General features: G+C 43.0%; 1 protein-coding gene across 1 annotated transcript in view; it reads right to left on the bottom strand.

Annotated features, from left to right (window-relative positions):
• The window catches only part of LOC137503287 (hemolymph lipopolysaccharide-binding protein-like), a 29,907-nt gene extending 6,638 nt beyond the window's left edge, over window positions 1-23,269 (bottom strand). Inside the window, exons 1-4 of the mRNA XM_068230831.1 lie at window positions 23,255-23,269; window positions 19,516-19,641; window positions 9,940-10,075; window positions 2,944-3,168 (exon numbers count right to left, since the gene is read on the bottom strand). Of these exons, the coding sequence (XP_068086932.1) occupies window positions 2,944-3,168; window positions 9,940-10,075; window positions 19,516-19,641; window positions 23,255-23,269 (502 nt within the window). The remainder of the gene's footprint in view (window positions 1-2,943; window positions 3,169-9,939; window positions 10,076-19,515; window positions 19,642-23,254) is intronic.
• Window positions 23,270-25,208: the final 1,939 nt, after the last annotated feature.

Below are 25,208 nucleotides of genomic sequence, written 5' to 3'. Positions count from 1 at the left end.
GACATATTCTGAGTCATGGCCCTCCTTGAGTCGAGGGTAGTATTGGGGACCTCGGACATATTCTGAGTCATGGCCCTCCTTGTGCTCAAGAGGCGAGGACTATACAATCAACCGTAGGTCGCTAACTTGTCAGAGAAGAGGCTCTCACTTGGACTATGTGTAAGTAGATGAGCAGCCTGCTTCACATAATTTACCGAGCTGAGATTATTTTAATTAAGCCTCCGCGAGTAAAGGATTTCCAATTAGTTTTGACAGTGCAGGATTCTTTGGAAGCAAAGAGGTGAAGGAAATGGTATTCGATATTAATCTATCAACCCACAGTAATGGGGAAAACATAACAAATAAAGTAGGAATGGGCGAGTTAGGAAGAGTTAGGAAATAATGATATTTCGGCAAGCGGTGATAACGATTAAGGGACAGGAGGAAATCAAATGCTTTTAACAAGTGTTGAAAAAGGATGGGCAGTTTGTGATGTACGGAGGGAAAAAGGAAAAAAAATTGGATTAATCTGGTAAACTCATAGTACTTCCGAACAGATAATGGTACAGGTGGATGGAATATAAGAGGAAATATTCATCCTGACGTCGCGAACCACCAAGCCGACAGAGTAATAAAGTGAGCCTGGAAAGTTAGTAAAGGTCCTTCTGATTTGACGAAAACAGTAATTGCACCTATTTGTAAGCAAGAGGACTGCTAGAACCTTCAAGGAACTTCAACGACACTGATGATGGTGATTCCTTCGTGCACCGGGCAAGGTATTCACTAGTATTTTTGGAGGGAGAAACCAATAAATATTTTATGCTATGTTGGATGAGACCAGTGTGGTTTCAGACCTCAGAGGGGTTTTCATGGTTAGGTCTTCAGTATTCGTCACATAAGTAAAAAGTGCTACGATATGAATAGCAAGTTTTGTTTATGTTTCGTAGATCTAGATAAGGCATATGAGAGAGTACTTCAGGGAAGGATGTCAGCCACACTGGGAGAATATGGGATTAAGCCTAGATTATTGGGAGCAATAAAACTCACTTATGTTCACATTGATAGTGGATGGCAGAACGAGTTCTTGATTCAAGGTACTTATAGGGATGGGATATGGCTGAAATCTTCAATGTTGTTGTTCATAGTTTACAAGGATGATCTACTGGAAGGTATAAAGCGCCAGGGATGCTGAAATGTCGTGTTAATGGCAGACAGAGCTGAAAGCCTGCAGTCTAATTTCTTGGAAAATAAAATAGGTGCAGTGAGTCCGACATTAATATTGGCATTCCCATGAATAAAGGGGCTCCCTGGCCGAGGCGGTAAAGGCGTACTCGGTTCGCCCGGAAGGACGTGGGTTCGAATCCACGTCAGAAAGTCGTAAAATTTAGGAAATTAGATTTCTACTTCCGGAGGTGCATATGGCCCTGAGGTTCACTCATCCTACGCCAAAAATTAGTACCAGGTTAATTCTTGGGGGCAAAGGCGGCCGGGCGTAGAGCTAACAACTCTACCCCATCAAGTGCCGAGGTTACGAATAGTGGAAGCCTTTACCTTCCACCACTCCCAGGGCCTTCGTGGCCTGTACGGAGATGTCTTTGCTTTTTTTTATTGCCAAGAAGAAAGTCATGTCAGTGGGGAAGAAAGTTCCGAAAACTGAATGTCAGGTCGGAGATACAAAACTGGAACTTCTCCCAGGAAGCAAGGTGCAGCATAATTAATGCAGTGAGCTCTGGGATGGAACGGTCTGTTTTCAGGAAATCTTCGCTGCATGGGAGTGCAAGCTGGTAGGACTCTGGATATCTCGTCCATACGTTAGTTGTAATATACATTGGAATAACGAGAATGAAGTCTAGAAACACCGGGTGGGAACAATGGCAGGAAGGTACCCAGAATGAGAAGATAAATGCTAAGTGATGCATAAGCTCCATTGATGAAGCGGTACTCCGGTGTTGGGGTCGCGTGAGGTAAATGGAGGCTGATGGGTTACCTGCGAGAATAACGGAGTCAGCCATCGAGGGTAAGAGCAGTAGAGGAGATCAGGACTCAGTTTCTAATTATTTAAAAGCAAGAGGTGTGGAACCAAACGAGGGTACAGCAGTCTATAATGATGATGTCCCTACCACGACCCCAGTGTGTCCTACTCTCTAGTTGACGTCCGGACGTCCGTGATAAACCTGCACGCCTTGATGCGGCACATAGCCTACTCCTGTCAAAGAACACCGAGAGGTCTGCTCAAGGATTAACGTCTCCATCCGACCGATGAATGTCCTCATACCCTCACTTTACGACTCTTTCCATTCATTTAGACATAAGTAATATTATTCACTTTATGTTCCAGTAACTACGTTCCTGTGATTATAAGATCTGCGGCTGTGAAAGCCTTTTTTGATGTTGTATCTCCAATGGGGGAGCATTTTTTGAACGGAGAAATCTTTTCTCCTTTAGCAGGTTAGCAAACTTGATTTGCTAACACGGCGGGGCCACACAGTTTGGTCTGCCACTGCTAAGCAGAGTCCTGGAGGGGCGTGCCATTCCAGCTGATGAGTCCAAATGGCACGTCTGGACGAAACTCTGCATTATGCACACGGCCTAACCACCCAAAAGCTGGTTCTATTCCTGTGATTATACATTCGTATAGTTTGGGAGACGCCAACGTGCCGGAAGTTTATCCATTAGGGTTTATTTTATGTGCCAGTAAATCTACGGACATGAGACTGACATACCACCGAACTGAGCGAGGATCGAACCTGCCAAGTTGGGCTCAGAACGCCAGCGACCTACCGCTTAGACTACTGAGGGCAAGACTTCTTCATTCCTCCCCTGATTATAGGCAATACGGTGTGGTCGTCAGCCAGTGACATCGCTAACTACAGCTAAATGTAGGCTTCTGTTGTTTAATATGACAAATGTCTTCCGTCCGACATTCGGTAATTCATGAGGAGAAGAGAGCTAGAGAGAACTCACCTTTCACAGACACCCAACGATCTTCACCTTCGGGTTTGTAAACTCCCATCCAGGGGTTCCAGCTCACACTCTTGAACATTGTAGGGAACACCTCGCTTCTCTCCCGTTCACTTTCCAGTACCATGAGATCACCTCCGTCAGTCTTGCACTGCTCCCTGGCGTCACTCCAGATCTTCCTTTCACTGTACGTCTTATAACAGTTCAAACCTTCAAACAGTCGGTAACCTGTGGGCAGATAGAACATTACACGTTCATATTTTAGACCATCCTACGAGTGAAAATGACGATCCTTCATTATTTGTCCTACTCTTTGATGCACGACATGGGCAGGAGACACCGTAGCGTACAGAAGAGGAGATAATGAGATGAAGTGAAGGACGTGATGTACGATAGCAGAAAAGGAGAGGGTGAAACGCGGTGCCGACATGCAGCCTACTTCGGTCATAAAACAGCAAGCGATTTGCTCAAGGCTCAACTTCGCCCTCAATCTAAATGAGCAATGTGGTGAGGTTTGTAATGAATCCAAGCTTTTGTACGCAATCTACCAGCACCTCTCCCACCCGGCTGGCCAACATTGTGGTGGTGAAAATTGTTTCGACCAATGGGACGCCTTAAGCATCTTGCCCAGCAGGCGGACCAGTGCTTCTATCTACGTGATAAACTGATTTGTGCGGCTCATTTCCGGAGCTGGACCGTTCGGAGTATTTTCGAGATGATTTAGCTGTCTTGGAAATAGCCAGCTCTCTTCGTATTCCGGAGATGTGAAAAATGAATAATCAACAATATCACCGTCGTATTTTCTGTACTTGGTCATGGATACTTAAATATGTGTGGCGCGTCTGAAAGTGCCCAGTTTTCAGCTGAGTAACTTGGATTGGAAATTGGGCGTATTAGATTCTATATGTTGCCGGATATTCCTAACGATTTCCATAACGTTTTATTCTACTGGCTACCACGTGACTTGAAACCAATGATTCCTACACATGCCTGCTCTAATTGTATGATGATATGAATTAGAATGTTTGCAATTATATCAACAGGGGTGACGTTCAGTCCAGCATGCATTGCTTTGAGCTGGATCCAGCTGTACTCACAGGGAACGAACATGAAACCAGGCCATGATATGCCAACTGATCTTCATTTTTCTGAGATAAATGCTTCCTAATAAGAAAACCTTCACTTGTAATGATTCACAGTTAAACATACTTCCTTCTGTAAGCTTTAGCTCGTGTAATATCAACGTCCATGCTCCTTCTTCCACTCAAACATTGCACTATGGCAGCAGTAGCACGATCATTTAAGGCCCTTCACTCAAATGAGCTTCGGTAGGCAAAGTGGCGGTAAGTCGTGATGATTAAGCGGTGCCGAAAACCACTGGGAGATTTTGTTTTAAAAGAAGAGAATCCAAGGCAATGCATTCAATTCTTAACTTTCAGTTGATATTTCTTTAACATTGTATAGAATATAATTATTTCCTATTCTTGTTGATTTATGTTCAGATTCGGGATTTTTATAGTGACATCTGTCCGCGTGGATTGCCCCTTCTCTGGAGAGTTACGTTTCCTAACTGTCCTCGGGAGAAATTTCATCGATCTCCGTAAATTACTTTATTTTTATCAAGAAGTAATGCTAAAAATTGGTATCACATATAAAAAGAAATTATGAGTCGGATTTGTGTCCTTTCCTCGGACAGCCTTCTCCCACTGCTCTAAATGGCTACCGGAAGATGATCGGTTATGTGTACGAAACATGCGGCAGTGTCTTCAAGCGCAGTAAGACATAACTCAAGACGCACTATGTATTAATGACTTCCTCTTGAATTTAGTTGCATTTCCCCTGTTTTGTTGCCACCTCCATTTGCTCACTATTAATAACTCTGGAGCCGCCTAAATCTACATTAATCATTCATTAGAGGGGGATTTTCTCCAACTGAAAAGTTTCTACTATGTACAGTGTTTCCAATAGTTGCGAGCAATAGAACCACTAGAATGTGGTTCACATTGGATTTCTTAAAAGTGAACGACATATTACTAACTTCATCATTTGTACAAATTTTGGTTAAATTACACGAGTCGTTATTTTGCAATATTTTAAAAGTTAAATCTCAGCGGTTGGCAACACTGCATTTATCAGTATTTCTACCTCATTACGTCTTGATTAGTCACAAAATGCAGCTGTTTTGTGTTGGCCTGCGAGGCCCATGTTATACATTAGTGTAGAATAAACGAGCACTTACACAAAACAGGAGCACATATGACAGTCAGTAAAACTGAGAACATCAGCACTGATCAACGGCATCCACACTTGGGAAGAACCGTCGTTCTCAGGACGAATTATGAGAATACTGTGAAAGAAATCAAAGGCCAAGTCATATCGTATTAGAACGTCCTGAACCCGCACATATTGTGCCACTCATCGGAAAGGCATCCGCAGTTGTACCAAGTAAAATAATAAGAGTTACCGAGCGCAAGGGATAAATGGAGAACTTCTTCTTGACCACTGTCTACCTCAAGGTCTATAAAGTGCTCCCACATGTTCTCCACCTGCCCAGGGAACCGCGAGGGAAGAATGGAATAACTGACAGAGGGATGACCTATAATTCAAACTTCAGCAAGTTTTATATACAAAAAAATTCACATGATTCACGTGTCTCTTGATTTAATATTTCAGAAAAATGTCTTGATAATTATTCTTTTCATACGTAATATTGATCATCTTTATGTTTGTGTAATTCAAATTGAAACATGGCGGGACATGCGTCACTGGTGTGTAACCATTCAGGGTTCTGTGATAGGGTGTATGTGACTTTAGGGTCTTCAAAAGGACTAATTCTCTTTAGGGAGACATAAACAGTTATCCGCGTTAACGTTATGTTCACTGAAAAGTATGATGAAAGAGAAGTTGTAGCAATTACAAGTTTCGATCGAATCGTTCACATACGACTTAAGTCAGAAAATGATGTTCTGAGAAAAACAAGATCAAAGTTTTAGAATCTCTGCCAAACGAACACGCATATATACCGGCTATTATTTTGAAGTTATATCACTAGTATAATTCTTTCCTAGGGTTAGTAGGTATTTACATTAACTCGAAATATTGTTTATTTAGTACATATGCTTAATCACAAAAGAAATAAGTAAAGTAACTGTTATGGCACCTCGCCCAATTACTCTGTCATTTTGATGAAGGCGGTGCCCTTCAGAGTTTTTCTTAATGTTAATATTATTTAGTCAGCGAATCTACCAAAAGGGCCCTTTGCTACCTCCTGCCTTTGGTGTATTTATCAATGTTAAACTTTTTCTCTAATTAACTGCTATTGGCATTTTACCAGTTTTTTTCTCTCGTTATAACGAAGGCTGTGCCTCCAACTAAAATTACCAAATGTAAAATTTATGCAGCGCAGGTTTTGACAAATTGCAAGTCATTAAATTAAACTTAACCTGGCAACGTTTCATGTAAAAATATTATCCTCTGTTTTTTGTCAGACATATAAGATGACTTGTTTTCGGATGGTGTTGTAAGGCTTTCGACGTATTTGCTATTCAATTATTCATGTGAAAAAATATCAATGATAAAACTTTTTTTGTAAACTAAGTGATAATTTTAAATCTGTGGTTCTGGCATCCGTTCTCTCCAGTGGATCCCCCAGTGGATCCCCCACGGGTTTTGTTTCCTGTTTCAGTCAAAAACCCCTACAAGTGGAATTCTCCATTCGAGGAACGGTTACAATCCTAATGTGTACTGTTCGCAGTTCTCAAGAGCGCCCCGAATAAGTTGAGGAGGGAGACGAGCCTTTCTCTGAGAGTCCTGCGGAGTTCAGCAAGAACTGATAAGGATGGTTGCTAAATTTTGTACGTATTGCAATTCACCTGGAAACAAAAGGTATGTATGGATTCCTGGTAGTTTTATTGAAGTAGTTTCCAGTTGCTTTCCTGCCCAAAATCGTGAATCAATCTTAGATAATAATATTATGACTGCGTGCTGTAGGAAAGAGCCATAAAGGGGAAGGTGCCTTACTAAATGTGCACATCCAGATATTTGTCTCATGCAAAACTGAGAAGCCACGGAATCACCTTGAGGGATGTCGAACCCACAACCTCTACGTGATAGTATCATCGGCTCGCGTGTGGGGCGCTGTGCCGTACGCTGCGATATGTGGAACACTCACCGGGTCCCGCCTTCACTTCGGACCCAAGACGCTCTCATTTCTCATATTCTCTCTACTCGTGCACTCGCTCTGCAGACTGCTGCTCCAAGCAAACACCTACACAGTAACTACAGGGTGAGTACTTTATCTGTGGAACGTGGAATACAACGATTAAGAGCTTTACTTTTCTATCTGAACAAACTAGATCCAAATCTCCAAGAAACACATGTACGTTCGTCTCTCGTACACGACTCATAGATAATATGATTAACTTCTTGAGAGTTTATCACTCACCTGAATGAGGACAGGACCTTGGTTTCGTAGTAGTAGTAGTACTAGCTGGTGTAGTAGTAGTAGTTGGAGCAGTGGTGGTAGCTGGTGTAGTAGTTGCAGGTGTGACTGGCTTCATATATTGAGACGTCGAAGTAACTGGAACAAAAATACGCATGAAATATGCAATTTCTGATAAATAATAATCCTGAAAATCTATCGCAAACTGTGCAAATAAAATCCGTATGGAATCATTTTATGGTCTGCGACAAGGCCTACTTCAGATTATGGTTATGTTCCAAAAATCGCCTGTACCAATATTATTAAAATAGTGCGTGTGTCTCTTACTTGTAATGATTCTATTTTGTCCAGTTGAAACACTACTCATCATGATAATGCCGCTCCAGAAAGGTGTATATGGTTTGTTGTATCATAGATGAAAGTGAAGAAAGGTTAGATTCCTTACTTAGGTCCTTTTGAACACAATCACGAGTTTGAGAAGGAGGAGATTAATTTTGATTTGATGACAAATAACGATAAGCTATTTACACTTTATATTATTACTGTATTTTCAAAGCAGAGTCACACAGCAACGGACATGATATAATTTAGATCTCCTAGACACATGGCATTCATTCCAGAAGGAAACTCAGTTTGACAGCCAGATTTAAATTGGCTACTGATGCCACGCTTCCCACATCGCTGATTACTCAGTGAAATATTCCGCGTCTGCATCAATTCATCCGTACCTGTACACCGCAAAGAGATGAGCCCTATACCTAGAACTTAATGTTTCTCATCTTTAACTTTTCCATACCATAAAAATACTTCTTCCGCCGGTATAAATACTCACCCACCTATCGATTTTATCTCATCTCTACAAAAACACTCCAGTTTTGGAAGAATCTTCGCATCCAATACGTCACTTCTCAACCATGAAACAATTCCTTATACAATATCTGGTAAATATGAATGTAGAGAATTACTTAATAATAACCACTATGTCCCCGTACTTTCACTTCCGCTGCCTAGTCCGCCATGTATCCCTTCTAAACAACACACGCACTCCCAGTCTCCCCACATAAATACCTCGTAGTTTCATTTAAAGTCCCACTGATAATAACTTCCTCTCCATTCAACTTCATAACAGATCCCACACTATGTCGTACGTTGTTCGTACCAACATGGAAAACTACCACACACTTTCCCCATCTTCTGTCTTAACGTAATTCCTCTATCTTGGTTCCCTTTCCTCCGTGCACTTTCTCCCCGAGCCTAACTATGGAGTCCTCGATGACCAGAGTCTCGACCTCACTTACTTCATTATATCCGCTTCCCTACTAGTCTCAATAGTCTTCCCTGATGTTTGCTGACCATACCTTCCCCTCCATTTCCTCCTCTTCGTGACCATGTTCCACCCCCACTTCCCCTCCTCCTACTGTACCTTTTCTCTTACCCCCACATTCCTGAAACAAGTTCATTTCCCCCTATATCCCTCTGTGTTTACCAGCGGTTACTCACGGATACCCTAGTGATAACTGCCCTTGACTTTATCCCTTTGTCCTCAGTTTCCTCCCCCTTAAACTATTAGCATATCTGTCTTTCAGATCTTCTCCTCCCACCGCACCCTGTACATTGTTCCTGTTCTCCGTCAGCAGCCTAAACACTTTTTCATACTTATCCCATATCTCCCTCCCGTCACCTGCTCTTTGTTTGGGCTATGATCGTCCAATCTCACCTCAAACTCCGTAGAGTTACGGTTAGCACAATTACTTGCAAAGCACGTGGTCTACGCGTTTTCCCACTACTTTGAGAAATGTAATGTTGGCAGGACTGCAGGTAGGTAGTTAAATATGATCACCTCGATTATGAGTGCTGCTGGAAAGAACTGCATCACCACGAGGCAAGGACATGAGTTCCCATTATTACCAAAAGCATTGTTCTGTAACACCACATTTCAAAGGCCTCTACTCTATTTCTCTACTTAGCATGACTCTAACGTTACAGACAAATACTTCGGCAAACGACGGCCTGAATTGTATATTTATGGTGAGTATAATGTTTCATTTACAAGATGGCTTCCTTTAGCAAATATTCTTCTTCGGTAATGGACGGATAGTTTCTCCTTTCATTCGTTATGTTACTTCCCAGCCACCCAAATTCCTCCACTTCCTTTATCAGTGCATTTCCTAGTCTTATATCACGTGCTTCATCTGACCTTATCTACTACATTCAACTGCCCTTGACATCCTCCAACAATGACGTTCCTCCATATCCATATTGCCTGCTCTATACACACATTTAACTGAAGGAGAGGCATACCACGCACCTGCCTCGCTCGCTGACCACTGCAGTTTGTGTTACTCTTCGTTCCCTGTAATTCCAATCCTCTCAAGCATTTCAGAACGCCTAGTCCCGTAGACAATATCGAATAGGGAGGAGACTGACGCAGGCACGTTCCCTAGCAGATTGCCCCTGGACACGGAGGAGATACCGCCCACAAACACTGCAGTCCTACTTCTTTGGGGTAAGGAACACCAAGTGTGAATGAGAGTTCTATGACAACGATCAGGTCTTACCGTGTACTGGTGGATGTACAGAAGTCACCGAAACAAGCTGCTCAACTTCACTGCTATCACATGATCTTCTTTCTTGGTGGACATTCACGGCTAATTCCCATTGGTTCTCCGTCGATGTCAATCGCCGCGTATCAACCTGTAACGAATATTGAACTCTTAAGACATAGAAAATTGTAGCCCACATTCAGTTCACAATCCACTATAATTCCAAGGTGAGTATGAAGCACCCATTTGAAACAACCCTTCCTACTCACATTCCTGTTTCCTTCTTCGCACGTCACATGAGATGCCATTATGCCCAACTACCACACCATACAACCACAATTGGTGCTTTACTCGGAGTTTCGCCGCACCATATAGTGGCAATCGGAGCCGTAACTTACGGAAAACCTATAACGTACTCCCAGAGATGCTGTTTGTTCGTTATTCTTAGATATTACTAAAACATCCCAGTTTGATTTAATTCGGTAAGTAGTATAATACAGGGATTCTGCGGCCACCTCCACCTCAGGCTCTCGGAAGAGGCCTCCACCTCCCGCGGGAAATTTGAATTTTGGCGGGAAATTTGAATTTTGGCGCGAGATTTGAATTTGTAAACAAAGCCACGTGCTTTTTGACAGCTGTCATCGACAACAACGCATCGCTAACCTCACTGCTGCCATCTTGACGGGCCTAAACCTCACTAGTGCCAACTTAACCTAACTACCATGAGGTAAACAAAGCCACGTGTTTTTTGACAGCCACGTGCTTTTTGACGGACAACAACGCATCGCAAACCTCAGTACTGCCATCTTGACGGGCCTAAACCTCAGTAGTGCCAACTTAACCTAACTAGCATGAGGTAAACAAAGCCACGTGCTTTTTGACAGCCACGTGCTTTTTGACAGATTTGTAAACAAAGCCACGTGCTTTTTGACAGACAACAACGCATCGCAAACCTCAGTACTGCCATCTTGACGGGCCTAAACCATAGTGGTACCAACTTAACCTAACTAGCGCGAGGTAAACAAAGCCACGTGCTTTTTGTCAGCCACGTGTTTTTTGACAGCTGTCATCCGCCATCTTTGAGCACCGTGCTGCCCTCTTTATCGTAGTAGATGTAAATTCATCACCTGTCATCGGCAGTGCCGCCATCTTGACGGGTCTAAACCTTAGTGCTACCAACTTAACCTCACTAGCGCGAGATAAACAAATCCACGTGCAGCTGTCATCCGCCATCTTTGAGCATCGTGCTGCCCTCTTTAGCTACTTACCTTTGAAATGTGGTACGTTATCCGCCATCTTGCATCCGAAACCTCAGTGCTGCGCTCTATGTAGTGGCGGCAAATTCCATGTGCTCTTGTTTGGAAACAAAGCCACGTGCAGCTGTCATCCACCATCTTTAATCACCGTGCTACCCTCTTTAGCTACTTACCTTTGACAGTTGTCATCCGCCATCTTGCATCGCCAACCTCAGTGCCGCACTCTATGTAGTGGCGGCAAATTCCACGTGCTCTTGTTTGGAAACAAATTCACGTGCTATTTTTCTGACAGCTGTCATCCGCCATCTTTGAGCACCGTGCTGCCCTCTTTAGCTACTTACCTTTGAAATGTGGTACGTCACAGCTGTCATCCGCCATCTTTAATCCAGAGAGAACAGTGCTGCAATCTATGTGGTGGCGGCAAATTCCACGTGCTTTACAAATCAACATGCTTTTTTGACAGCTGTCAACCGCCATCTTTAATCACCGTGCTGCCATCTATGTGGTGGCGGTAAATTCCACATGCTTTACAAACCTATATGCTTTTCTGACAGCTGTCATCCGCCATCTTTAATCCAGAGAGAACAGTGCTGCCCTCTATGTGGTGGTGGTAAATTCCACGTGGAAACAAAGCCATGTGCAGCTGTCATCCGCCATCTTTGAGCACCGTGCTGCGAGCAATTTCGTCAGTTGTCATCCGCCATCTTTAATCTACAGAACACCGTGCTGCCCTCTTTATGGCTACTACCTTAAGCACGTAGTAGCGGGCAATTTGAAAAGTTCTGTTAGCTATCATCCGCCATCTTTAATCACCGTGCTGCCATCTTTAGCTAGATAACTTTGAAATGTGGCGGCGGATAATTTGAAAAATGCTTTTAACAGCAGCTATCTTTGAGCACCGTGCTACCCTCTATGTGGTGGCGGCAAATTCTACATGCTTTACAAACCCACGCGCTTTTTTTTTGTCAGCCATCTTTAAGCAACAGAGTACAGTGCTGCCCTCTTTGTTGTGGCGGCAAATTCCACGTGCTCTACAAAGCCACATGCTCTTTTGACAGCTGTCACCCGCCATCTTTAACCAACAGAGCACTATGCTGCGGGCAATTTCGTTAGCTGTCATCCGACATCTTTAATCAACAGAGCACCGTGCTGCCCTCATGCGGGGTAATTTCGTTAGCTGCCATCCACCATCTTTAAACACCGTGCTGCCCTCTTTATGACTACTACCTTAAGCACGTAGTAGCGGGCAATTTCGTTAGCTGTCATCCGCTATCTTTGAGCACCGTGCTGCTCTCTGTAGTAGCGGGTAATTTGAAAAGTTCTGTTAGCTGTCATCCGCCATCTTTGAGCACCGTGCTGCCCGGTGGCGGCAAATTCCACATGCTTTACAAACTCACGCGCAGCTGTCATCCACCATCTTACATCGCAAACCTCAGTGCTACACTCTATGTGGTAGCGGATAATTTTAAAAAGAAAAATTCTACAGCAGCCATCTCTCGACGCTAATTGCACAAGATGGTAGCTATACATGACTCCTTAAAGGTGCTCATGCAAGATGATCGCTATACATAGACGCCCTTGGGATGCTTGCGCAAGATGGCGGTTATACAAGGCTCCTTATGAGGGATGCTTGCGCGAGATGGTGGTTGCTCTTATGAGGCGGCTCAAGGATCCATGGCTAGAGACGCCCTAAGGATGCTTGCGCAAGATGGCGGATGCAAGATGGCGGCTATACATAGCTCCTTATGAGACAGCCAGTACAACATGTGATCAGAACATTGATTGATGTGTTCAGAACACAAAATAAGTAGAATCGAACACTGTACTCGATACAACATGTGATTAAAACATTGTGTGGTGTGTTCAGAACACTAATCGAACGCTGTATTAGGGGATACCTTTGTTTAGATTGAAACATAACAAGAGTAGAATTGAACACTGCACATTGATTGATGTGTTCAGAACACAAAATAAGTAGAATCGAACACTGTACTCGATGTCGTTAACTTCAACATGTGATTAAAACATTGGCTGGTGTGTTCAGAACACTACATAAGTAGAATCGAACGCTGTATTAGGGGATACCTTTGTTTAGATTGAAACATAACAAGACTAGAATTGAACACTGCACTCGATGTCGGAAGATCAGATTGAAACATAACAAGACTAGAATTGAACACTGTACATTGATTGATGTGTTCAGAACACAAAATAAGTAGAATCGAACACTGTACTCGATGTCGTTAACTTCAACATGTGATTAAAACATTGTCTGGTGTGTTCAGAACACTACATAAGTAGAATCGAACGCTGTATTAGGGGATACCTTTGTTCTAAGAAGATCAGATTGAAACATAACAAGACTAGAATTGAACACTGCACTCGATGTCGTTACATGTGATCAGAACAATGATTGATGTGTTCAGATCACTAAACAAGTAGAACCGAACACTGTACAACATGTTAGGGGGATACCTTTGTTTAGATTGAAACATAACAAGACTAGAATTGAACACTGCACTCGATGTCGTTACATGTGATCAGAACAATGATTGATGTGTTCAGATCACGAAACAAGTAGAACCGAACACTGTACAACATGTTAGGGGATACCTTTGTTTAGATTGAAACTAACAAGACTAGAATCGAACACTGCACTCGATGTCGTTACATGTGACCCGATACAACATGTTAGGGGGTACCTTTATCCTAAGAACCGAACACTGTACAACATGTTAGGGGATACCTTTGTTTAGATTGAAACTAACAAGACTAGAATCGAACACTGCACTCGATGTCGTTACATGTGATCCGATACAACATGTTAGGGGATACCTTTGTTTAGATTGAAACATAGCAAGCCTAGAATCGAACATTGTTTGATGTGTTCAGTACAACTTCAATGATTAACATACACACTGTGCACATATCGCATAGCTAAAAACACACTGTGCACATATCGCATACCTAACACTTCAAATGATTTGCTTAGTACGAAAATAAAAATAAAAAATCTATACCGCGTAGCTAACTCGTTCATCACACTGCTAAGACGCTTAGTAATTGTGAATACACTCATACGAAAATCAAGAAAGCACACTGCGTAGCCAACTCGCTCGGCATGAAAAAATCTATACCGCGTAGCTAACTCGTTCATCACACTGCTAAGACGCTTAGTAATTGTGAATACACTCATACGAAAATCAAGAAAGCACACTGCGTAGCCAACTCGCTCGGCATGAAAAAAAATCTATACCGCGTAGCTAACTCGTTCATCACACTGCTAAGACGCTTAGTAATTGTGAATACACTCATACGAAAATCAAGAAAGCACACTGCGTAGCCAACTCGCTCGGCATGAAAAAAATCTATACCGCGTAGCTAACTCGTTCATCACACTGCTAAGACGCTTAGTAATTGTGAATACACTCATACGAAAATCAAGAAAGCACACTGCGTAGCCAACTCGCTCGGCACGAAAAAAAAATCTATACCGCGTAGCTAACTCGTTCATCACACTGCTAAGACGCTTAGTAATTGTGAATACACTCATACGAAAATCAAGAAAGCACACTGCGTAGCCAACTCGCTCGGCTCACTCGCTTAGTAATTGCAACACACACGGATAAGAATGTTCCGAGATACTTACATGTTTTTTAAGGGGGGTGAAAGATCATAAATTATATGTACACACATGCTGTCTCCTCCAAGTTGTAAGATGAAATAGACGCAGTACTGCGAGTTTCCGCTCTAGCTGGCGAACGGAAGTAGCATGATATCTCAGCAAAAAATAAAAATACGCGTGAGCTTGCAAGTCAGACACAATGATGGATACCGCGATTCAAATCCTGGTAACTTATTCCGTCGGGAAGGGCATCCGGCTAGATCATGTAATGATGATCGCACAGGTCCCACGCCTAGCATTTACAGCTTCCAGTTCGAACCCGCTATCATCCGAAGTAGCGAGAATGATTGAAGAGTGTTTTAGTGTGATTCATTTGTTGGATGGAGGCGTTAAGCTGCCTTCTTCGGTGGGAGTAGGCTATGTCGGGATATCGATTTAAAATCCTAGTCAGGAAGGGCAGCCGGTCGTAAAACTATGGTGTGAGGCGGGGTGTGCAAAAAAGCTAGCAATTAGTAAGGGCTGTTGATGGGGGCGTTAAACCTTGTGCAGACTCCTTCGAAAATTATTTTTTGAGTACAAGAGTGTTGATGCTGATTCATTTGTCGGATGGAGGCAATAAGCCTTGTGCAGGCTTCTTCAGTGGAGTAGGCTATGTATCGGTACCAGGATATCTAGTTTTAGTCACATGTTGAAGTTAACGACATCGAGTACAGTGTTCGATTCTACTTATTTTGTGTTCTGAACACATCAATCAATGTGCAGTGTTCAATTCTAGTCTTGTTATGTTTCAATCTAAACAAAGGTATCCCCTAATACAGCGTTCGATTAGTGTTCTGAACACACCACACAATGTTTTAATCACATGTTGTATCGAGTACAGTGTTCGATTCTACTTATTTTGTGTTCTGAACACATCAATCAATGTTCTGATCACATGTTGTACTGGCTGTCTCATAAGGAGCTATGTATAGCCGCCATCTTGCATCCGCCATCTTGCGCAAGCATCCTTAGGGCGTCTCTAGCCATGGATCCTTGAGCCGCCTCATAAGAGCAACCACCATCTCGCGCAAGCATCCCTCATAAGGAGCCTTGTATAACCGCCATCTTGCGCAAGCATCCCAAGGGCGTCTATGTATAGCGATCATCTTGCATGAGCACCTTTAAGGAGTCATGTATAGCTACCATCTTGTGCAATTAGCGTCGAGAGATGGCTGCTGTAGAATTTTTCTTTTTAAAATTATCCGCTACCACATAGAGTGTAGCACTGAGGTTTGCGATGTAAGATGGTGGATGACAGCTGCGCGTGAGTTTGTAAAGCATGTGGAATTTGCCGCCACCGGGCAGCACGGTGCTCAAAGATGGCGGATGACAGCTAACAGAACTTTTCAAATTACCCGCTACTACAGAGAGCAGCACGGTGCTCAAAGATAGCGGATGACAGCTAACGAAATTGCCCGCTACTACGTGCTTAAGGTAGTAGTCATAAAGAGGGCAGCACGGTGTTTAAAGATGGTGGATGGCAGCTAACGAAATTACCCCGCATGAGGGCAGCACGGTGCTCTGTTGATTAAAGATGTCGGATGACAGCTAACGAAATTGCCCGCAGCATAGTGCTCTGTTGGTTAAAGATGGCGGGTGACAGCTGTCAAAAGAGCATGTGGCTTTGTAGAGCACGTGGAATTTGCCGCCACAACAAAGAGGGCAGCACTGTACTCTGTTGCTTAAAGATGGCTGACAAAAAAAAAAGCGCGTGGGTTTGTAAAGCATGTAGAATTTGCCGCCACCACATAGAGGGTAGCACGGTGCTCAAAGATAGCTGCTGTCAAAAGCATTTTTCAAATTATCGCCGCCACATTTCAAAGGTATCTAGCTAAAGATGGCAGCACGGTGATTAAAGATGGCGGATGATAGCTAACAGAACTTTTCAAATTGCCCGCTACTACGTGCTTAAGGTAGTAGCCATAAAGAGGGCAGCACGGTGTTCTGTAGATTAAAGATGGCGGATGACAACTGACGAAATTGCTCGCAGCACGGTGCTCAAAGATGGCGGATGACAGCTGCACATGGCTTTGTTTCCACGTGGAATTTACCACCACCACATAGAGGGCAGCACTGTTCTCTCTGGATTAAAGATGGCGGATGACAGCTGTCAGAAAAGCATATAGGTTTGTAAAGCATGTGGAATTTACCGCCACCACATAGATGGCAGCACGGTGATTAAAGATGGCGGTTGACAGCTGTCAAAAAAGCATGTTGATTTGTAAAGCACGTGGAATTTGCCGCCACCACATAGATTGCAGCACTGTTCTCTCTGGATTAAAGATGGCGGATGACAGCTGTGACGTACCACATTTCAAAGATAAGTAGCTAAAGAGGGCAGCACGGTGCTCAAAGATGGCGGATGACAGCTGTCAGAAAAATAGCACGTGAATTTGTTTCCAAACAAGAGCACGTGGAATTTGCCGCCACTACATAGAGTGCGGCACTGAGGTTGGCGATGCAAGATGGCGGATGACAACTGTCAAAGGTAAGTAGCTAAAGAGGGCAGCACGGTGATTAAAGATGGTGGATGACAGCTGCACGTGGCTTTGTTTCCAAACAAGAGCACATGGAATTTGCCGCCACTACATAGAGCGCAGCACTGAGGTTTCGGATGCAAGATGGCGGATAACGTACCACATTTCAAAGGTAAGTAGCTAAAGAGGGCAGCACGATGCTCAAAGATGGCGGATGACAGCTGCACGTGGATTTGTTTATCTCGCGCTAGTGAGGTTAAGTTGGTAGCACTAAGGTTTAGACCCGTCAAGATGGCGGCACTGCCGATGACAGGTGATGAATTTACATCTACTACGATAAAGAGGGCAGCACGGTGCTCAAAGATGGCGGATGACAGCTGTCAAAAAACACGTGGCTGACAAAAAGCACGTGGCTTTGTTTACCTCGCGCTAGTTAGGTTAAGTTGGTACCACTATGGTTTAGGCCCGTCAAGATGGCAGTACTGAGGTTTGCGATGCGTTGTTGTCTGTCAAAAAGCACGTGGCTTTGTTTACAAATCTGTCAAAAAGCACGTGGCTGTCAAAAAGCACGTGGCTTTGTTTACCTCATGCTAGTTAGGTTAAGTTGGCACTACTGAGGTTTAGGCCCGTCAAGATGGCAGTACTGAGGTTTGCGATGCGTTGTTGTCCGTCAAAAAGCACGTGGCTGTCAAAAAACACGTGGCTTTGTTTACCTCATGGTAGTTAGGTTAAGTTGGCACTAGTGAGGTTTAGGCCCGTCAAGATGGCAGCAGTGAGGTTAGCGATGCGTTGTTGTCGATGACAGCTGTCAAAAAGCACGTGGCTTTGTTTACAAATTCAAATCTCGCGCCAAAATTCAAATTTCCCGCCAAAATTCAAATTTCCCGCGGGAGGTGGAGGCCTCTTCCGAGAGCCTGAGGTGGAGGTGGCCGCAGAATCCCTGTATTATACTACTTCGGTACAATTGTTCGTGTGTTTTAAACTGAATGTTTAAAGCACGGAATTTCGGTATTTCTTGACATCATTCTCGTGCTGTAAAAAGAGACAATATGTCCAAAAAGAAATTTATTTTTCAAACGAGACTTCCGATGTCTCCAAGCCCGGCTTCAGTGACCATAGTTTCGAGATAAAGGAAGTGGAGTGGACGAAATCACAATCACATATCAGAGTGAATATAACGGAGAGATTCAGGGATCGGTTCGGGAATACGGTACCGTAGACGTAGATGCGTTTCCAGGCGGTGTAGCAGTAGATATGACCTGGCTGGACTACTTCCTATGGCTCCAGGCAGTGTAGCAGTAGATATGACCTGGCTCGACTACTTCTTACGGCTCCAGGCAGTGTAGCAGTAGATATGACCTGGCTGGACTACTACCTGTGGCTCCAGGCATTGTAGCAGTAGATATGACCTGGCTGGGCTTATTCTTACTGCTCAAGGCAATATTGCACTAGATATCGATTGGCAGGACTTCTTCATTAAACCCAAGACGGCGGCAGTCTCCACTTCCACGGAGCTCTTTTTTTTCCTCAGGGTCTCCATCTGGGCCGGACAAACTTTTCAGACTTCATCGTAAATCAGGGGGGGGAACATTACGAGACATTTCCAGCCAGACCGATGCTCCTGGAATGATTTCTTAAAGGAAAGGTCTAGTTTCTACTTTATTTATTTTCCATATACCCACAACCTGTGTGTTACCGTTATTATATTATTTAACAAGTTCAGTGCGGGATTAACATAGGCTGTTGTCACAAAGACAAACTGTGTGAAATGTCTGTGAAATATAAATTCAGTAAACGACTAAGTTCTAGCGCCTCCTGTGACGATCTCTCGAACTAGCTGGCTGCTTGTCTTGGGGCAAGCATATTATAAACATGCATATATTATTTTAAACACGGGATTTTTTCCCAGCAATAACAACACAATCGTGAGTAATTACGTCTGCTATGAGTTACTCCACTTTCTTAAGCCGTTAGTGGTTAGCACATGCAAAGCAGGTTAGTGTTTGGTGCACTATGATATCAAGGACATATTAGATTACTTCCGCAAACTGTACTGTGGTTTGAAAGTTGGTTGAAATTTGAATGGTGCATGCATATATTTATTATACACAGCACTAAGTTACGTGTATTAATCACATACAATATTATCCATCCAACACGGAAACACAACTCTGAATTTGATAATACACGGTACCGTTATTATCCAATGTCCACTGGCGTTCTTGTGGCCATGCACAGACAGGTCCAACTTCGAGCCCACAGATGATGCACAGTGGTCTGTGCTCGCCAGTGAAATTGCTAGCGCCAGGAGCAAGAGAACCTGGAACAAGTACAGAGTTCAACAGTTAACTATGACTAAAATTACATCCTAAAGGGGGTTATGACAGAAAATATGGTACTTCAATACAGAATACTGATTTCAGCTTCATTCGCTATCCATCCTCAGTCAAACAAACACATTACCTTAGATCGTCAGCCCCACTTGAAAACTTTGACGGTCAGTTAAGAAAACAGCCCGCAATATTTTACTGTGTAAATTAATCGTCCGCTCCCCTTTACAATTTTAAGTATTCTGACAGGATTTATTAACATGTTCCTAAGTATTTGTTAATTATTGTGACGAGAGCTTCATGAGCTTGGTTCTAAGTACATGCTAAATGATCTGACCATTCCACAGCCCTTGATACATTTTCCTCTGTCGTGGCCAATATTCCTATAACGGAGCCTTGAAAACTAGAGCCCCGACTAGTCCAAGTAACGAGTGCCTTGTGCAGAGACTCACTGTAGTTAGGGACAGTGGCTGGAACGTGAACCAACAAGTGGAAATGTAGAATGAGGAGCTCGAAATCTCTGATACTTTACAACATATCTGCGTCTATCACAGTCTGATGACCCGCAGGCTTGCCTTTACAAATTGGAAAGACATAATTCACAAAAAGAAGCCGTAGCTTCCAAAGCACATTACCTAGGTCGGGTCTCGAATCGAGAAGTTCACTTTACATTTGGGTTTAAAAAAGGTACTCAGAATCGGTAGGAGCAGTTGCTTCTAGTTTTACATTAGACGGGGCTTGAACCTCCAATTTTAGTTCACAATGATTTTACAATACGCCCGTTGTCGGGGCTGTAAAGTACGTTACACAGACCCTTAAAGCAGAAGGGGTGTATTACTCACATAATTAGTTATACCTGGTTATCCTCTCTGTATTAGTGGAACCAAACAGCAGAGGATGGGACCTTCATGAATTTTATGGAAATGCGGACACACTAACTGTTACAAGCTTACTAAAATTTCTAAATCCTCCCGAGTTTCACACGCAGAATTTTCACATAATTACATTTCGGCCATACCTTGTTAATTACCTGCTCTCCCGTCTCCTCTCCCTTATTACACACACAAGTCAATCAGTACCAGACACATTTAAATATAGTATTAGCCGATGTTTCCTGAAGGATTTACTTTCATACAATTTGAGTGAATAATCAATTTGATATTATATCATTTGGTGGGCTGATTGAATTGATCACAGTTTTGATAAGTTCTGAATGATTAAAAGAATAACTGAGTGCTGATAGGTTACCCAACTTCAAAATACCAGTTCTCTCCCAGGCTGATAAAGTGCTTTTAACACCAGGGAGCAGTCCAAAATCGATGCTAGGGACATATTGTCCCGGAAGTCAAACTACTAGAATATCTGACGGTTTTAGGCATTTCACACAGGTAAAAGCATAGTCAACTTCACGAGGCCGTAATATCGATACAGTGAATATAAATGCCGGGAATGCCTACAAGTTGTTCTGTAGGATTCCACCATACACCTCTCTAAATGTGCCATAATTGGGCATAACTACTTATTTACCTTGGAGCACCTCCCCATTTACTGTACTTCACTGTTTGCTATATGAAATTAGCTCAGAGTTGCTATAGTATCCCCAGTTTACAAAAGACTAAGTGACGAACATATAAAGGGGATAGTTATAGCCCAGATAGCTTGACATGTGATGCACGTAAGATAAGGAAAGCATTCCTTCTTGTTACATTGCACACAATGTTTCAAACTGCTCTGATAGAAGGAAATGTGTGTTTAGGAAAAGTCATTCCACTAAGGAAGGGTTCAAGCAAGATATGGCAGATATTTTATATTCAGGAGGCCAAATGGACTGCAACGGTATTGACCTAATCAACGTCTATTGGGAGAGCAGAACAAGGAACAGACGGCCTTTGGACCGGACAAGGTGTAACTGAATAGGTGGCAACATTTCCAGAAAGCAAACTCAATGTCTTAGAATAGGTGGAACGCTGTCGGGTTATACTATGATTAAGAGTGGATCCCGCAAGGCAATGTTACTGTTTTCTTGCATGTTAATTACTGCGTCGATGCTGTGAAAGCAGCACATGGGGATCACTGCAAGTACCAAGGTGATCTTTACAGATCTCTTCATATGGTTATGGGTGTATTTAGGAGTTGTAGTAAGAATGTAAGACAGAGGCGTATAAGTCACTGGCAAGACCCATTCAGCGTACGAGAGACACACCAGATTACTTGACTCAAGAACAACATGAAAAGATCCAGATGAGAACAGCGCAATTTGCTCTGGGTGGCGTCCGACAAAGAGCAGTGTTATGTTGGGAAGACTTGAGAGTAAGGAGACGAACATTTTCAACATTATTTTGATTAGCAATACATCACCACACTTAACTCTATACATGGAAATTGTCAGGGATAGAGTTTTAAGTGTTATGCCTGCATGACCTAAGCGCCATCACAGTCCTGGCTCTGTGGCCTCTTAGCACACTTAGTACTCATATTCTTTGAGGAAAGAATGCTGTGGAAACAGACTGATGACGTGCAGCAGATCTTGATGAAAGTTGTGGAGACATGTGAAAACCTTGGTCTACACCTGAACTTAAAGAGGACCCAATACATTATTATGAGCAAGGCCCTGTGGGTCAACGGAGCTCCGATAGTGAGGATCGAGAATATCGCCGTCAACGAGCGCTGCAGCTTCGTCTTAGGATAGCGCGGAGCTGTGTGTGTGGAGGAAAGATTAGGAGCGTTTGAAATATGGGTCTACTGTATTGACCACGATGTGTAGAAATGCGTTGGGCTGTTAAGATCATGAAGCTCCCCTACTCTGGTCATATCATGAGGCGCCCTCCTCCAAATAAATGTGCAAGGGAACATCGAGAGAAGAGGGGTCCTGCGAGACCCCGCACGTCTTGACTGGGGAACCAGCGACTGTGGTTAAGCCAACGCCAAAAGTAAGATTACCAACGTCCGATGACGGATACGGCACTAGGACTCGGTCCAGTGTGATGCTAATTATTCCGGTAGACTGAGCGTCCAAAGAGACGGGAGGATAAAAGTGGAAAATGCATTGAATAATGTACTCTTAACAACGGATTGTCCCTCTATTACTCGGGTGGAGAGACCGCACTTAACTGTATAGCTTGGTGCCTGCTGAAAGCCTCTCTCTGCTCTCCTCCGACATATCTCCTACACTGACAGTACACTCACGTTCCCTTGTTTGAGCATTCATCAATCACAAATTATCCCACTCAAATTCTATGAAAATTCCATTACTCTAAAGAGATATTCCATCCTTAAATTACCAAGTTCCATGGTGAAATGGTTTGGTACAACGGGTACCGGGTTCGATTAGCTGCCGTGTCGAGATTTAAACCTTATTCGGTTAATCGGGGGCTATGTGTTTGTCACGTCTTCTTAAGTAGGAGCCGCATGCCCAGAGACATGGAGATCGTTCATAAGACCTGCACAAGGCCTGCTCGGGGGACATTCGCCGTTATTATTATTATTATTATTATTATTATTATTATTATTATTATTATTATTATTAAATTTCCACTCCAAGCCTGACAACAACTCATCCTTGACCCCTTGTTATCAGCTACAGGGAAATAAACAAACACTCACCAAGAGAAGCGACATCCTTACGAGTTCTGATAGTGGTATCTTTAGCTCTGGCTTGCTATTTATTTCATTGACTTGAGTTGTAAGAAAGTCCCGCATGCTGAAAGCAGCCAGCTTGTTGGCCGACTCGATGACCTCTGAGAACCTTTGCCGTCATGTTCCGATAACCGAGAGGAGGTTTACCACGTAAAAAACTCACTGTGCGAGCCTGTAACAAAAACTACGAATAATGAGCAGATTTTAACGAAACTCTTTCATTCTGTGACTAGAAAAGTTACATATAGTCTATATTAAGTTAATAATTAGTTTAACATTAGGTTTGATTCGATCAGTAGCAAAATATGTGCGGCTCTTTAAACTGTGTAGGCCTGAACCCTCGGTGTCGGCATTCTTTCCTAAATTTACAACTTTGTGGCTTTGTTAATGAGTTCTCGAGCTCGGCTCACAATATTTGTACCCTAAACCAGCAGCGTCTTTGTCTGTGAAGTAAGATGTAGGTACGAGGGCGACCGAGAAGTTTGATTTATGGAACATTGACAGAAAGAGGTGCAAGTGTAATTTAGTAGCGAATATTCCACGCAAAATCTTCGTTTACCGCTGCCGTTTTTACCACCTACATTTACCTCAAAAACCAACTGAACAAATCCTGCGAGTCTTAAGATATGTCCGATCATCCTGCTCCTTCTTCTTCTGATCAAATTTTGTTAAATCGTCCTTCTCTCGTCTATCCGATTCAGTATCCCTTCATTCTTGAGTCGATCTATCCAACTCATCTTCTATAGCACCACATTTCAAAAGCTTCTATTCTCTTTCTTTATCTACCATGTTTCACTTCCGTACAATGCCATGCTCCTTAATTCCTATATTATTGTTAGAAGTGGGACTTCCTTGCTTGCGCTAGTCTGCTCCTTACTTATTCCTTTCCTAATCTGCACTCCATTTCTTTGAACCTCTTGTACTCCTCCAAGACTCTGTCCATACCATTCACTAAATTCTCCAGATTCAGATAAAATATCATCGACAAACCTCAGAGTTAATACTTCTTCTTCTAGGATAGCGATTTATTTCCCAAATTCCCCTTCTGTTTCATTATTGCCTGCTCTATATAGACATTGAAAAGGAGACGGGACGAACTGCAGCCTTTCCTGACTCTTTTCTGGACTGCTGCTTATTTTTTTCACAGCCTACGATTCTTATCTGTACAGGCTGCTTTTTGTACAGATCGTAGAATCATTCTTGGTATCCGTACGCGATCAGCTTCAGAATATCGAATAACTTGGTCTTATCAACATTAACGATTTTTTTCTACATCTGCTAATGACTTGCACGTGGGATTGTCTTCCTTAATTCGGTCCTGTAAGATCATAAGTAAAGTCTGGATTGCTTCAGATGTTCCTACATCTCTTTTGAAGCCAAACTGATGTTCTGCCAACTGAGGTTCAACTTGTCTTTCCATTCTTCTGTAAATAATACTGGTTACCTTTTGCAGGCGTGGGATACTGAACTAATGGTGCGGTAGTTTTAACACTTGTAAGCACCTGGTATAACAATATTCTGTATAAAATCGGATGGCACTTCGCCTGTATCATACATCTCCACCTTTTCCTATAGCAGAGGATGTCATCAGTTCCAGGTGCCTTGTTCCTATTTAGAACTCGCAGAGTTCTGTCCAGTCCTGACCTCAAACTCCCATTTCACCAGCATCAACAGCTTCTTCTTCTGCTTGATACAATTATTCAGTTCCCGCATCTTTCTGCCCTGTCTTATTTACCCAGAGGTGGTTACGAGCTGAGTTCGTTCTTCCTTAGCTCTCCTGCACTTTATATCTTCTTCGTTCTTTAATCGCTTGCATTCTTTTCTTCCCTCCTCAGTTTTTGTGTTCTTGTTCATCAATCAGGTCGAATATCTCTGATTCTTACTTGATCTTAACTTCCTTCCTAAATTATTTTAAGCTGAT

The sequence above is a fragment of the Anabrus simplex genome, chromosome X (assembly GCF_040414725.1).
Source record: "Anabrus simplex isolate iqAnaSimp1 chromosome X, ASM4041472v1, whole genome shotgun sequence".
Classification (NCBI taxonomy): domain Eukaryota; kingdom Metazoa; phylum Arthropoda; class Insecta; order Orthoptera; family Tettigoniidae; genus Anabrus; species Anabrus simplex.
Note: the sequence above shows the minus strand (reverse complement) of the source record. Positions and strands in the feature narration are given on the sequence as shown.